This window comes from Miniopterus schreibersii (assembly GCF_964146895.1).
Source record: "Miniopterus schreibersii genome assembly, chromosome: 4".
Classification (NCBI taxonomy): Eukaryota; Metazoa; Chordata; class Mammalia; order Chiroptera; family Miniopteridae; genus Miniopterus; species Miniopterus schreibersii.
The window spans coordinates 7,734,409-7,751,234 of record NC_138105.1 but is presented as its reverse complement, the minus strand read 5'-3'; the positions used below and the strand labels follow the sequence as shown (position 1 = coordinate 7,751,234).

Below are 16,826 nucleotides of genomic sequence, written 5' to 3'. Positions count from 1 at the left end.
ACAGCAGCACAGTTTACAATAGCTGAGATCTGGTGCCCAGGTGCCCATCTGCAGATGAGCGGATAAAAAGCTGTGGGACATTCACACCATGGACACTACGCAGCTGTAAAAAAGATCCCTTACCCTCTGAGACGGCATGGAGGGACCCGGAGAGTATTATGCCAAGTGAAATAAGCCAGGCAGAGAAAGACAAGTATTACATGATCTCACTCATAGGTGGAATTTAATGAACAAAATAAACTGATGAAAATAGATCCAGAGACATAGAAGCATAGAGCAGACTGAGGGATCTCAGGGAAGGCGGAGTGGGTGGGTGGAGCGAGATTAACCTAAGACCTCCCGTGCATATATGCACAACCACGGACACAGACAATAGTGCTATAGGCCTACGGGGGGCTGGTGTGGGTGGAGGGATCAATGGGAAAAGGGGACATCTGAAATACTTTCAACAATAAAGATAAATTAGAAAAGGAAGCCAGGCAGGGCTGTCTCTGCAGGAGGCTAGTGCCCCTGGGGGGGACCTGGTAGCTTTTCCTTCCGTGACCTGCATGCTGGTCACACGTTGTGTGCACTTGGTGAAAATTCACTGAACACTCACTATTTATGCAGTTTATAAAGGTAAATTGCAGCCAGTGGGAAGGAAAGCCGTTAGAGAATACCAAGGGGAATCGAGTTTCAAACCACGGACGTTTTGTAAAGGTTGAAAATCACCTGCTAGGTGGAACTGAATGACGGGAAAAGATACAGTTGGGGCGGGACCGAGGGGCGTGGGAAGGGGGGGAGGCAGGGGGGCCAGTTTTAAGCAGAGTCCGAGAGCCCTTGAAAGGAACCGTTACTCCCCCCTTTCTTACCTGTGTGGTAAAATTTCCCTGAAAATCCCAGGTTGAATGTAAAATTTGTAATTTGTGCACGTAAAAGGCTCTGAGTTTCAAGCAGGGCCTGAAAGACATAATTTTTAGACATGTCTCAGGTGGGGAAGGGCATTGAGCTTTCAAAGATATCTTCCTTCTGCATTCGAAGGGTGAACCTCTTTATACAGCAGAGAACTCAGGATGGAAAGGAAAGGACTTTCCTTATCACTTAAAGGGGAGATGCTCTCGAGATTACATAAAACCCACGAACAGACTTACCCTTCAGCCCGCAATAAATCAGCAGAAAGTGTCGGCCAGGAGCAGGACGTAAAACGAAACGTTTATTCTGCATGTATCAAAGGAACTAGTAGCTAGGACATAAAACATATCTCCTTTCACCCCTCAGGACTTAGACCACCCACTGTCAAAAGAAGGGTGCCCTCCCTAAGGGACACACGCAGGGAACTGGGAGAAGCACACTGTAGCTCTCAGGTGAATCTCCCGGCTTCAAAATTCAAGGCCTTTAAAGCAGAGAAACAAACAAATATAAAAGCACACCTCAGACGCATGAAGCTATTCGCAGTCAGTTTTAATGGCCATACCCTGTATTTATGATGCTATGAGCAGTATTTAATAGACCTGTTCTCGTCTCATTGTTATTTAAATTCCTATTCTTATATGCCTTCTCTCTCCCTCCCCCCCTCCCCTCTCTCCCCCCCTCTCTCTGTCTCTCACACAGGAACCCACGCCCTAGATGAGTGCCCACCTCACTGAAGCAGAAAGCTGCACTGAAAGGCAGGCATATCGAGATCTGAGCCTAAACTTCTTTTACACGTAAGGACACGGGAGAAACGACCCCCCACTTCACAGCGCAGTCCGCACAGGTCCCACGTCGCCTCCCTCCAGACCAGGGGCTCTTTGCTCTGCACGCCCGGCCTGCGCCTCCACAGCGCCGCTGGCCCACATCAAAGTCTGGTTTTCTTAGCAGAGCTGACCCCGGGGGCCCGGCCCTGTCATGGTCACGGGCTCCCTCTCTTTGGGGGGTAAACAGACACGCAGGTCTTTATTCGGAGATTGTCCCATGACCGCGCAACTTGTCTGTGAACGCAGCCACTATGCCTGTTGGACAAAAGCAGAGGACAGCTACTGAATCTGACATAAGTCCATCTGGCCAGTGGTAAGTTCTTGAAATTTAGGTGTCTAAGTCTTTTTTTATCACCTCTCTGTTGGCACGGCCGCCCCCTCTGTGTCCATGACTGACCCATGTCACAGGTGGGTCCCAAGGGCACTCAGAGATGGAGCACGGGATGGCTGGTGTTTCCACACCCCTGAGGAGGCGAAAGGGTGACCTGGTGGCAGTCATTGGAGACAGGTACGGGGACGGTTAGGGTTTTCAAATCTGAGTCTATATGTTTTTTTTCACTCTACAAAGTGGAAAAAATTTGCATTAGAAGATCTAGTTGAAGGCAAAAAAGATCTAATTTGAAGAAACTGAGCTCTGAGAACTGAGTGAAATGGGAGCTTTTATATATTTTTGGATTTTCTCCAACTTTCTTTAACAGAGTGAGTGTATCAGTAAGTCGAAGAGACAGAAATGAAAACCGTGTAAGTTTCACATGCAGACTCACGCTCGTCCGTGCCACATGCCACGTGCCGTGTCCTTTGGGGGCCGCTGGTGGTGGTTTTCATTCCCTCCCTGCGCCCCCTGGGTGCATTCTGACCCCAGTTATCTCTGGTAAGTCAACAGGAGGAGCTGCGAGCCCCACGAAAGCCGGGGAGACTTTTTAATGTTGAGTGTGGGTTTTTGAGAGGCTGGCAAAAATTCAGTGTTTCAGCCCAGACTTTAGAGTTAGCATTTCCTTCATCGGCCGCACACAACTTCAGACACAGCTGGGTGCTGGGAGGTAGCGCTGGTGGGTGTCACCGGTGCCTGTGTCACTTGACCCTTGCTTTATTTAGACTATATCTCCCGCCATCCTGCTTCCTACCCCAGCTCAGGATGTGCTTGTCTTCCTGCCGGTCCCGAGGCCCTGGGGTGTCCTTGCTCCGGGCCTGCAGTCCTGGCTCTTGACGGGCGTCTCCCGGCCCTCGGGGCTTCCTCCTCACCTGCCTCAGTCTCCGCTTCAACACCATCTCTCACCACCCTCTTTTAAATAAATCCCTCCGTATTTGGTTTCCTTGGTTTACTTTTTTAATCACAGAGTTTATTAGCATTACTATGGGTGTATATTTATTTATAACCATCATTTAACTCCCCCATTAGAATCATTCATTTTACATTGTGACTTGGGACCATTCCCAGTAGCTTTGATAATCAATCCTAGGCTTGATTAAATTTTGAGTTATAGTTAGTAATTTGACCCTCAAACTTGGAAAATATGCCATTCTTTCTTTTCTCTTTTTTTGTTTTTGTTTTGAGGTCATTTGTTTTTGTAGATGGGAGCCCCCCCCCACAGGGCCCCATCTGCTCAGTCCCCTATTGGGGCCACACACACACACACACACACACAGCATTTAAAATGGAAGAAACTTGGGCCACTGATGAAAGTGTGGCATTTACACATCCCCTCATCTACACTATCAGGCAGAGACTGAGGCCGGACAGCCTGCGAGTTAGGCCTTAACGTTCTCTGCTGTGACCCTCCACAAGCAGGACGGACTTTCACGTTCACACTGAATGTGACTTCTGTCCTGGGCCACGGTGGCTGGCAGATGGCTCTTATGTAATCCCCGCAGAGCTGGCAGGAGGTGACGCAGATATGTGAGCCCCTCCTTGCTTCAGGAAGAGGATGTTGGGGGCAGGTGGGCGGTGTCTGAATGACTAACCTCAAAATGTTAGGCATGCTGGCAAAATCTGTGAAAGTGAGGGTTTCTAGGGAAACACGCCTGAGAGGATGGGGTCTTGTCAATGAATTGAGGAAAGTCTTTGAAAAGATCTCACTACGTTGTTTGAATCTTAGTCTTTATTTCATAAGACAGTGCAGAGAAATTTCCTCAACTATTGATAAATTAAAAGCAGGTCACACAGCTAGAACAAATATTCCAAAAATTTATATGGAACCAAAAAAGACTCTGAATAGCCACAACTATCTCGAGAAAGAAGAACAGAGTGGGAGGGATCACAATACCAGATATCAAGTTATATTACAAAGCCACTGTAATCAAAAGAGCCTGGGACTGGCACAAGGCAGACATACCGATCAGTGGAACAGAACAGAGACCCCAGAAATAGTCCCACATCATTATGGTCAGTTAATATTTGACAAAAGGAGGCAAGAATGTACAATGGAGTAAAGACAGTCTCTTCAATAAGTGGTGCTGGGAAAATTGGACAGATACATGCAAAAAAATGAGACTAAATCACTAACTTACTCTATACACAAGAATAAACTCAAAATGGATAAAAGACTTAAATGTAAGTCATGAAACCATCAGAATGCAGACTGGGGCAGCCACTGTGGAAAACAGTATGGAGTTTCCTCAAAAAATTAGAAATGGAGCTGCCGTTTGACCCAGTGATCCCACTCCTAGGAATGTACCCTAAGAATCCTGGAACACTCATCAGAAAGAATATATGCAGCCCTATGTTTATAGCAGCGCAGTTCACAATAGCTAAGGTCTGGGAACAGCCCCAGTGCCCACCAGTAGGTGATGGATAAAAAGCTGTGGGACATTCACACCATGGACACTACGCAGCTGTGAAGAAGAAGGATCTCGTACCCTTTGGGACAGCGTGGAGGGACCTGGAGAGTGTTATGCTGAGAAATAAGCCAGGCAGAGAAAGACAAGTACCACATGACCTCACTCATATGTGGAATCTAAAGAACTTAATAAACTGATGAATGAAACAGATTCAGTGTCAGAAACATGGATCACACTGACGAATCTCAGAGGGAAGGTGGGGTGGGGGGTGGGGAGAGAGTAACCAAAGAATCCACCTGCGTCTATGCACAACCCAAGGACACAGACAACAATGTGGGGAGGGACTGTGGAGGGGAGTGGGTGCGGTGGGGGAGGGGTTAATAGGGAAAAAGGGGACATCTGCAATATTTTGAACAATAAAAAAACAAAACAGGCCAAGCTTTAGGAATGAGACTTGATTTCAAGGTGCTGAAATGGAAACATGAGGTACCTTGTGTGAGGGACCGAGGACTTGTGGGCAGGAAGAAGCTATGAGACTGTCACAGACTTTTTCAGAAACAGCCACAGTACAGGAGTGTGTTTCTAAGAAAATGAAATGCCCACGCGCCATCGCATTCCAGTTAAATGACAGAACTTTCCTACAAAGAGAGGGGTGTGGGACAGGCGAAATTCGCTACTGAAATACTGAAGCATGTCAGGTAATGTGAGTAGAACCACGGCCTGGTGTCTCCGTGGTGCTCCGTCGTCGATGTTCTTGGCAAATGCCCAGGGAACCAAGAAAAGCCGGCCCGTGGCTGGAGTCCAGGGGCCACCGGGAGGCGGACGGAGGAAACTCTTCATTTCCTGGCTTTGTGTTCGCATTTTCTCGTGAGGCTACATTATATATCTGCGTCTTTACCACCAAAGTTTTTAAAGTGGGCAAAGCACAGAAACAAAACAATACAAAACACCACCTTTAGCAAAAACTAGGCGTGACCAGCACGGGCGAGGGAGGAAGCCTGGATCGGCAACACGACCAGCACCGAGTTGCAGGCTTCCCCACGTGGCTCTGCACCCTGCTGGCCGGCTGTCCCTAGGTCACAGTGTCAACTTACCCTTTCAGGGCTGGTGACTGCCCTGGGCTACACACCAGGGCTTTCCTCTGCGGATCTGTCTAGACTCTATGTGAATTCCGAATGTGTCTGGGCAGTTCTGAGGCTTGTCTGAGCTCTTCTACTAGACAGTTTTTTCTTTTTTTAAAAAAAAAAATTCTATTTGAAAATATATCTTTATTGATTTTAGAGAGAGGAAGGGAGAGGGGGAGAGAGAGAGAGAAACATCAACAATGAGAGAGTCATTGATGGGCGAGTGCCCCCTGCACGCCTCCTACTGGGGATGGAGCCCGCAACCCGGGCACGTACCCTGACTGGGAATCGAACCCCGATCTCCTGGATCCTAGGCTGATGTGCAACTGCTGAGCCATGCCGGCCAGGCCCCCCACCTCCTTTTTTTTTTTGAGTTTTCTTGATGTGGCGCATTTCTGAGAGCTAGAAGCATTATTTTGGACTTTGATATAGTTAGCTACTGTCAACGAAGATTTCAGAAAATACGAAGTCTTAATTATGCAGCAGATCTAGAGCGAACTTCACTCTGTGTCAAGACGCAGTCATTAGTCCTTCCAGCCTGAGTTTTCTGAGTTGCCTGAAAGAATGTAAAATGGGCTTTCTACGAAGAGTTGGTAAGAGAGGAAATTCCTATGGACCCAAATGAAAAAGAGCATATTTTCACCCTCGCTGTAGTGAGCACTGAGTTTATCTTCTCAAGTTAAAAGTGAGCTTGTATGCTTTACCGGAATGAGGTTTTTTTTTATTATATTAGGATAATGATAATTTACTTTTATAATTTAATGTAATGGCTCTTGAAAAAGCTGACATACCACAGAAGTGGGTCTGCTCGCATTTCCCAAAGATTTTGTCGGTGCTTAAGGTTCCCCAGAGACTCAGAAACCAGGAGCGAGGAGAGCATGCTGGTCGACCTCTGGACCTACAGACTGTGGCACAAAAAGTGGTGTTTGGGCCACAAGTACAACTCAAAACTGGCACGTTGTCTACATCACTGTCTCCGGAGATGGACAGCAGTTGAGTGAAGCAGACTGAATGGTCAGAATGAAAAGAACAGAGTAGGACCAGAGTCAGACGGGGTCGGACGGTGGCTTTGGGAGATGTCTGAGCTGGGTCCCAGCTCCCCTTTTATACAATGATGCCTTCTTCATGAGATGTTGCGCAGAACAGTGGAAGTGATCCATAGAGGCTTGAGATCAAACAGTCAACTTAGAACAGGCGACAGTCCTCAGAATGTCCCTTCCTTCTACCCTTTCCTGATAAATGCTCTACGCAGCAGAGGCCAGCATGCCCGGGGGGCAGTGGTGCAGGGAAGGGGCGCAGCAAGTAGCTCTCAGCACAGGGCACTTGTAGTCCATTCTCATGAAGGTGAACATTCATTGAGCAATAGGACTTAATGTTTGCCAGCTCTGCTCAACATGAACGATCTTATTTAACCTATGCAACAGCTCACTGTTGTTGAATTATCTCAGTCTATTCAACAGTTTATTAAATTAGCTATGATTTAACTCACTTTTTTTTGGAGGAAACTGAGGCACAGAGAGGTTAAATAAATTGAGAATTCAAAAACTGAATTTTAATTTATTTTTAAAAAGTCCTTTGCAAAAGGACTATGATTGTGGGATTATGTGTTCACAATACTAAGTCCATGTTCACTTTGAGAGAATGCATTGCAAACATTAGTGGTCTGTAACAGGCACATGAAGAAAGGCTCTTGTGCTGCCGGACGACAGTTACGTGGTTCTCTTGCATCCCTGTGCTTATCATGAGCAGATGCACTGCCTGCCTTTGCTTTGTACTGTTTTTTCAAGGTGTGCGTAGAGCAAACAGCCTTGTCAGGTGGAGATAGTGTCTTCCTTCAGAGCAAAGAGCAAGCTTACTTTCCAGTATGAAAATGACCACATCTACCTCCGGGGCAAAGGTCATGCAGGCTTACTACCCATTATAAAAGATTCGAGTTCCCTAAGATTAGGGACCCACAATGTGTGCGGGTGGGTATCAGTCACTTGGAACTCCTCACGTCACCCTGTAGGAGCTGGGACTTGGAGAACCAGCTCCAATGTGGATGCCCAGGCTATTGCTGTGAGTGATAAGGTACCTTCCGTCGGCATCCCTGAAACTGGGGCAAGCTGACTTGTTAGCTTGCAAGTGGGGTGAAATCTCAGATCCTTTATAGTTCTTGACAAGTAGCAGAGAAAAAGATCTCTGCCGACAGTCAAAGATCCAGTTTAGTACTATTATCCAAAGCAGCCGCAGAGAATAGAGGTGGCACAGGCAGTCATCCCACAAGCTGTGCTCTGATGGACCAGAGAGGCCCTGAGATGGGGACCTGAGTGTGCATGCTAAAAACAAGAGCGCAGAGCAAGCATATGGCTGGAAGCCTGGGAACTAGTCCACATACATGGCCATAAACAGCTTTCTAAGACAAGAGCACTGTGCTGCACACCGCTTATAGGTTTGCTCCTGGCTCAAAAATGAGCATCAGTACTAGGTTCACAAAAGCTGGGAAACTCTTCTGGGATTCAACACTGTGGGGAGTTCTTTTGTGTCTGCATTTTCAGTAAGTCATTGGGCTGGTTTGCAACTTTATGAAACTATTACATCTGGCACATTGAGTGGAGAAAGGAGGGTTAACTTACTGTGAGGTACAATTAACAGTTAATAAATTAAAACAGCATCAGTAAGTAAAGGTGTAGCTTAATGGGGATTCAGCAAAGAAGCATTTTCCCTTTTTAAATGTACTTAGTTCACACAGTTCATCCTCTGGGGGGCAGGAAGTAGTGAGGCCATGGCAGCCCTTACCTCTGGCTCTTGCTAAATCTGTCTGAAAACAAGAAATCAGTACACCTGTAACAAATCCCTCCTGTACATGTGAAAGACCTTGTCGTTCCTACATTTTAATTTAGAAATAAGCCAATTTATTTATGTAAAAATTAAGCAGCACACTTTACAACTCAATGTGCTTTACTATCTACAGATAACACACACACACAATCTACCACTTGCACTGAACACGTCACTTAAAGAACACACCGCGTTTTACACGAGCATGACGATGCCGTGACTGAGAGCAATGGACGCGTGAGAGCAAGACACCTTCTGTAAGATGCGTGATAGTGTGCAGATCGAAGGAAACCAACCCGTGGGTACCCGACTCATGCCAGCCACGCCCTCCTTTAGCCTTCGTGAGGCGGGCACTGTGCTCACCCCTGGTTTAAAGATGAGAAGACGAGCGAAGACACTTACATGAATATGAGATTTGAGCAAAGCCCCTTATGTTTTCACTTTACATCTGTTCTTTGAGCAGTAGAAAAAGATACTTCCAGGAAGGCACACTTAGTGATGAGCCTGGGTTCATTTTTGGTCTTTCAAAGGGGTCACTTTTTTTTTGCAATAAAATAAACTCAATTAATCTTCCATAGAGCAAAATAATGCATGGCCTCAGTAACTATTCATATGATACCATGAAAACACAAATGATCCATTCAAATTTTTTTTCCATTTTAATTTCATTAAATAACTAATCCACCAGCCATTACTGAGAGAGCCCATGTTTGTTCCTCCAAGGCAGGGACAGTGAAGGACATTTAAAAAGTTGCCATGTAATCTAATCACAAAGAGCTTCTCCGATGGAGAAGCACATGTGAGATACCAGGCGGAGGGCAGCTCCTGATCCACAACTTCAGGTGAGATCTCTGAGTTAATTTAGGAATAGGAGGTTCCCTAAAGATAGGGAATGATACCCAACCGGCGTGGCTCTGCGGTTGAGCCTCGACCTAGGATCCAGGAGATTGAGGTTCAGTGTCCGCTCAGGGCACAGGCCCGGGTTGCGGGCTCGATCCCCAGCAGGGGGCTGCAGGAGGCAGCGGATCCATGACTCTCTCAGATTGAGGTTTTCATCTCTCTCTCCCCCATTCCTTCCTCTCTCTGAAATCAATAAAGACATATTTAAAAAAACAACAAAAAACAGAGAATGAGCTAAAGAATGCATTTGGCGCCCAGCCACTCCCGTGACCTCTAAACAGAAGTGGGCGGCGCCCTGAGAGGTGAGCGCCGGGCTGGCCCCTCCCCCACCGCCTTTTCCCGGCTGATCTCGCCGGCGCCAGGCTGCCAGCCCTGTCGCTGCACCGGGACTCCCCGTGTACTTTCTGCACTTGGCTGCTCCCTGAACGCTGGACTCGCAGGCCCCGCCGCCCGAGCACCTCCATGTGGGCATCTAAGACACATGCATCGTAAACTCGACAAGTCCAAAGAGAACTCTTGATTTTCCTCGTAATGGTAACTAACACCATGAGATGGGCATTTTGCCACTGAATCCTCAGGCACAGCCATGAGATAGGTGCTATGATGGTCCTGCTTTTACATAAATGGAAACTGAGACTCAGAGACTGAGAAGTATGGCCGAGGCAGGTCAGCGATGAAGATGGGATACACTTTGGTCTATGTCCACAGGGCCCATGCTCACAGCCCCATGTCCCCAACTCAGGGAGCACCCACTGTCAGGCCAGAATCCTCGGGGCTGCCCCTCATTCCACTCCTTGAAGCCCCCACGAGCCATCCATTAGCAAGGTCCTTCAGCCCCATCTCCAGCATACATCTCAGACCTGCCCCCTTCTTTCCATCTTTCTTACCACCATTGTCCCTCTCCTGGTCCGTGATGGCCACTTGCCTGGGGTCTCACCTATTGTTTTTCTTCATGGCCCATTCTCCATACAATGACCCGTGTGATTTTTTTAAAAACCTGAGTCCGACCTTATCTCTGCCTTGCCAGAGATCTCCAGTGGCTGCTCCATAAAATTAGAACAGAATCCACAGCCAACCACACCCCACATAACGTGGCCCCTGCTCACCTTTCTGAACTAGGGCTCCTTCCCACCCACAGTGCTCAGTCATACTGGCCTCCTGACCACACCGAACATGCTCCAAAGTCCCTCTCCTTGGGACTCTCACCCCAAGTCTGTGTCTCCATCGCAGGTTCATCTCTTCAGGTCTCAGCTCAAATGTTGCACACAAGGGGGTCTCCCTGTCCAGCTTCCTAATCACCACTCCTGGGCCCACCCCCAGCCTTGCCCACCACTGCTCACACCTCTCCTCTCCTTGCCTGAGGTTATTATTATTTTTAATATATCTTTATTGATTTCAGAGAGAGGAAGGGAGAGGGAGAGAGATGGGAACATCAATGATGAGAGTGTCACTGATCGGCTGCCTCCTGCAAGCACCTACTGGGGATCGAGCCTGCAACCCGGGCATGTGCCCTGACTGGAATCGAACCATAACCTCCTAGATCCTAGGTCGATGCTCAGTTGCTGACCCACGCTGGCAGGGCCTGAAGTTATTTTATTTGTTCATTTGTTTATTGTCTGTTTCTCTTATCAGAGAGGAAGATGTACAGGCAGGGTCTTGCCCGTCTTGGCCACCAAGGTACCACCAGCCTCACAGAATGGCCGGCACATAGTCTAGACAGCAAGCAGCAGTCTTTGAGGGGGTGACTAAAAGTGGTCTCATTTTCTCCTAGCTGATGTCCCCCTAAGGTATTTAGAAGAACTGATTTTAATTATTTAGAGTTCCTTCCAGGGTGCTGCTCAAGTATCCTCACCCAGTGCATGGTACGTGCGCAGTAAAGCACAGCTTACATTTACTGGGCCCCACTGCAAGTAGGCATTTGACACACACTGTCATCCTCCCAGGCGACACCATGCTGTGAGCTGGGTGTGGGGCTCACTGTGAAGGTATGGAAACCGACGGTGAGAAATGTGCTAGGGGTACTCAGCCAGAAAGGGGCAGAGCTCAGGTTTGGACCCAGGTGACCTGAGTTTAGCTGCCAAGCACTTTTCAGCAGGAATATTGGGTTCCGTTTGGACTGGCAGGGAGAGCAATGGATCAGAGAGATGACATAATAAAGGTTATTATTATTTTTAATATGTCTTTATTGATTTCAGGGAGACGAGGGAGAGGGAGAGAGATGGAAACATCAATGATGAGAGAGTCATTGATTGGCTGCCTCCTGCAAGCCCCCTACTGGAAATTGAGCCTGAAACCCGGGCTCATCTATACACACATGAGCGCCAAGAGGAAAATGGTTGTGGCTACACCTGGCGGAGGGTGGAACAGGGGGATCACAGGTTTCTCAGGTGCTGGGGGCTCAGGAGTTTCTCTCCCATGATAAGTCAGCTGTGGGACTGAACACAGTGGCAGGTGGCAGAGAGGAATCCCATGGCCATCACCAAATGTCTATGATGAGCTATGTCACAGCTGGGTGATGCGGGATTCAGGGGCACGGAGTCTTGAGTGGTGTCCCTCACCCGAAGAAGCTGCAGTCAGGGGGGCTGCACCTCCCACCCGCCCTTCCTTAGCTGTCAGGCAAAGCTATCAGATACGATACTGTTGTAATTAACTAGTTGTTAACAACAGGCAAAGAGTAAGGGGGCAGTCAGACATTGTAGGCAGCTTCACTAGGAAACTACAACTTTATATTCCCCAGAGGTCCAACAAAGGGGAGACAGACACATGCCCAGTAAAGTTGGGGGGATTAGGGAAGGTGCTTGCTGTCAATCATACCTGGGGACACAGATGGTTGGCCAGAATGGGCATGGCCACTGCAAGTGCTCGAAGATTTGGGATATTTAATCCCTTGAACAAAGGAACTTTCTCTCTTGTTGCTCTTGTGTTCTTACTGCTCTTGGGACTCTTGGGACTTGGGTGACTCTGCACTTAGGGGGTTACCTTGCATTCACCCACAGGGCCCACGGCCATGCGGACCCCATCCATAATGGACTAATGGACTGAAGCTACCCTGATGCTAAACCGGACCCAGCTGCAACATGGAAAGGAAACTCTGGACACTGACTGTGTTTCTAGCTCCACTGAAACTCCAGCCACACTTCTATGACTGGACAAAAGGAAACCCAGGAATTTAACTCCACACAATTAAATCACTCGTTGTCCTGTGTGTCTCAGAAAATTCTTTTTTTTGAGAAATTGTAAGGACCCCACCCCCAGCAGCACACAGTAGGGAAGAGGGCCTCTATCCAATTTAGCTATTTATACTTTATCAAAAGGTCAAAGCTTTATAGGATAAAAATTACGTATCCAGAGCCTCTCTTTTCACTTTGTGAGAAATCAGTATGTGGTGAAACAGACAGAATCTTGTGGCATTTTGAATGGGGAACAAAGATAAATGCAGATCAGTTTAATTTTAAATTTCATTAATAATAAACAACCAGTTGCTTGTGCAACAGAATCTATTCACAATAATAAACAACTATTTTCAAATGATTGTTTTCTGTTTAAAGTAGCAGTTTTACACAAGAAATCTAATGCAATTTAGATGCAGCATGATGGCCTTCACATATAGGGTGTCCCAAAAGGTGAATAATTATAGAGGCAGTGTTTATTAAAATAAATTTCATATTCAAAATTGAACTATCAGCTATTAAAGTATGTATACAATTTTTGGGACACCTTGTATGTACCGAAAATGTCTGATGAATTCTGAAAAATTTAACGCCTATATTTAAAGCTCTCCATATTTAGTAGTGCTAATTTTCAGTTTAAAAATTAAGAGAAAATGGGTTGCACATTTGACATCCCAAAATATCTGAACTTGTTACTTATGAGATCTTTAATTCTTAAAAATTTGTGGGAGTATTTATTTTGATTAAAACAAATTCCCACAACACCAAACAAACAAACAAACACACCAATAAAAAAATGAACAAAGCACCTGGCACTTCTCCCAAGAAGACATACAAATGGCCAGCAGATATATGAAGAGATGTTCAACCTCACTAACAATTAGGGAAATGCAAATCAAAACTACAATGAGATACCACCTCACAGCTGTTAGAATGACTATTATCAACAAGACAAGTAATAGCAAATGTTGGAGAGGTTGTGGAGAAAAGGGAGCCCTCACTCACAGCTGGTGGGAATGTAAACTTGGTACAGCCACTATGGAAAAGTCTGGAGGTTCCTCAAAAATTAAGAATAGAGCTACCATATGACTCAGCCATCCCTCTTCTGGAAATCTACCCAGAAAACTGAAAAACATTTATTTGCAAAGATATTTGTACCCCTATGTTCACTGCAACATTATTCACGGTGGCCAAGATGTGAAAACAACCAAAGTGGCCCTCAACAGATGATTGGATAAAGAAGGTGTGGTACAGATATACAATGGAACACGACTCAGCCATTTGCCACAGCATGGATGGATCTTGAGAGTATCGCGCTAAGTGAAATAAGTCAAACAGAAAAACTCAAGAACCCTATGATTTCAATCATATGTGGGATATAAAACAAATGAACAAATAAAAGCAAACAAACAAAAACTCAGACACAGACAACAGTAGGGTGGAGACCAGAGGCACGAGGGTGGGGGTAAAAAAAGGTAAAGGGAGTCTAATATATGGTGTCGGAGGATGATTTTACTTTGGGCGGTGAACACACAATGCAATATACAGATGATGTATCAGAATTATACGCTTGAAACCTATATAATCTCATTAGCCAGTCTCTCCAATAAATTTAATAAATAAATAAATAATAAAAATATCATTTGTTTTCATATTTAAATGGACTAAAGTCTTAGATCAGGAATAGTTTTCTAAGGTAGATAGTTTCTGGAAAGTAATTAAACAAAATGGTTCCACTCTAGTTTTTTTTCGGGATCCTGCCATAATCAATCAATCCTTTAGAACAATCCTCATTTTTCTTGATTCAGAGAGAAATCTACTCTCTACTTTGCTGCTCTAGGGCTAAGAGATAGGGAGGCCCACTGATCCCAGTGTGCCCAAGGCTTCCCTGATGTAGCTGAACTTCCTGGGAAGGTGGAGCCTCCTGACAGAGGAGGCAACCTGGGAGCCTTCGGCCAACAGAGCCTTACCTGAACATCCTTGCGGTTCATCCGTGTTCCCTCCTTCCCCACGAAGATGTCGTCAATGTCCACGAGGATGTACCTATCTAAGGACAAGGTCAGCCTCTTCCCGGACAAGAAGGAAACGGCGTCTATGAAGATGAGCTTGTGTAGCCAGAAGTTCAAGTTGTTGCCAAAAAGAACTCGCTGGATGCCGTCGTGCAGGCCCAGGTCATGGACCACCGTGGCGTAGAAAGCACCTTTGGAGGTGGGAGGAGAGGCGTTCTCTGGGGTCTGTACTTTGGCAAATATTACTGGTTGGTATGCGGAGTGATTAATCTGAAACACTGTCCAGTCAGCTCCAGGCAGAGAACCCTTCTGGAGCCTGGAAGGTCTGGTCACGTGGAGCAAGGGGGAGTGGGGGTTAATGCAGCCGCCCCGCAGGGCCAGGCTCCCCAACGCCGAGAGAGGGAGGCCTTTGGGCTGGAAGCTCTGCGGTCCCTTGTCACCCGCCCTGTGGAAGCCAAGGACGCCCACGCTGTACTCTGCACAGTATTTATCTAAAAGGCCGCGCGTCCAGGAGTCCATATTCACATACTTCAAAATATTCTCGTAAATAATGAGACTATATTTGCCTTTCGTTTTTTCTGCAAGTGCCGGGAGATCCCCCTTCCCGGGAGCGAGTTCAGTGTGATACTGGAACCGACCTGACTCCAGGATCGTAACGATGTCCTGGCCCAGCGGCGAGTACTGGCTCTCCACGAACACCAGGACTGTGGGGTCTGCCCTCGGGGCACCCGGGAGCCTGCCCGTCTTCACGCCCGCCGGCCTGTGGGGTGGAAGCTGGAAGTCCCCGCAGTCCCCCTCGGAGGCCGCCTCGGCGCGGTCGTGGTCCTGCCTGTAGCCCGCATACAGGTAGTAGGCGGACACGGCGATGCTCAGCACGCACAGCGAGGCGAGCAGGGCCACCGTCCTCTGGAAGCGCCGCTGCAGCCGCATGGCCGGGCTGGGCACCTCCCTCGGACCCCCTCGAACCGCAGGAAGGGGAGGAAGGACGGTGCTCGGCTACCTCTCCAGTCTCAGCCAGGAGATTATGTCACCATGGCAGCTCATGGGCAGTGCTCGACTGGGACTCACAGAAAACAGTCTGAAAAGTAGAAAAGAGAACAGAAACCATTCATTCCGTGGCATCGAAACGAGCAGTTTTCACGCTGTCGACGGGCATGGGTGCGTGCTCAGTAAGAAGTCTTCCTGCCTCCCGGGCCTGGATGGGGAGGGGGGGAGCAGGGCGAGGGGAAGGGCGAGGGGACCCTGGTAGAGAGAAGACACCCGTGAGCAGGAAGTTTGCTTGAGCTCACTGAGCTTTGCCTCAAACTCTGTAGAAAATACACCCAAGACCACAGAGGCCACCTGAGCCACACACTGCCACATCATGTAATGTCATCTCGGGCTATTTGTATTTAATTATATATACTGAAAGATTATAAACCTTTGGACACAATTCATTAAATGCTACAATTAAGAAAGTAGTTTTTTTTTTTCTGAAAAGTTAATGATGCAATGAATTTTGACATTTCATTTACATTTCAAACCTATTAGATAAGCAACCCTATCATAGCTGCTTTCATGAGAATAACCCTTTAAAAATGCAGCTAGGGTCTCCCAACCCAAATGATCATTTTAGAGATGTGTATTTACAGAGTTTGCATTTTCAAAAATCAGAACGGTATTTTGGTGAGATGAACGTGAGGGGTAAAGTGTCGCCTTGGGGCCTTCACAGTGTGAGGTCATGGGGGCCTCCTGTACTTCTGTGGAGGAAACATGGACCTATGAACTCATTTTATGTACTGCTCTGTTTTTACTTTTTGGAAAAGAGCTTAGTAATTTTATGAAAAATACTTAGAAACTATGGCAGGTCCTTGAATAATGTCATTTTGCTTAATATTGTCTTGTTTTAATGCTATGGAGAAAAAAGTTTTGATTCCCCACTGGGTCCGCTGTCTGTGTGGAGTCTGCGAGTTCTCTCCACATCCACTTGGGATTTTTTCCGAGGACTCGTCTCCTGCCACACTCCAAAGCTGTGCACATGAGATGAAGGGCTTTCTCTATGTCCCGTCTGAGTATAGCTGGGTGCCTGAGAGTGACCCTGCAAGGGCAATCAGTCCAGGATGGGTCCCACTTGGCACCCTGAGCTGCGGGACAGGAAGGGACAGGCTCCCGCCCAGAGACCCTGAACTGAAACCATCAGTTGGAAAATATTTAACTTGCTTTTATTCATCTTTCTGAAATGTCTGTATAGCTCACATTTGTTTTTATCTTTCAATTTAGAAGTGTTTTGGGTCTGTATGTAGAAGTTTGGTAACGTTTTGGGGCAAGAAA

At 47.0% G+C, this 16,826-nt stretch overlaps 1 protein-coding gene across 1 annotated transcript in view; it reads right to left on the bottom strand.

Annotated features, from left to right (window-relative positions):
• Window positions 1-15,446, bottom strand: part of LOC308556641 (bifunctional heparan sulfate N-deacetylase/N-sulfotransferase 3) — a gene marked incomplete at its 5' end in the record, with an annotated part of 73,183 nt that extends 57,737 nt beyond the window's left edge. The window contains 2 exons of the mRNA XM_081136065.1: window positions 852-939; window positions 14,478-15,446. Coding sequence (XP_080992191.1) covers window positions 852-939; window positions 14,478-15,446 — 1,057 coding nt within the window. The remainder of the gene's footprint in view (window positions 1-851; window positions 940-14,477) is intronic.
• Window positions 15,447-16,826: the final 1,380 nt, after the last annotated feature.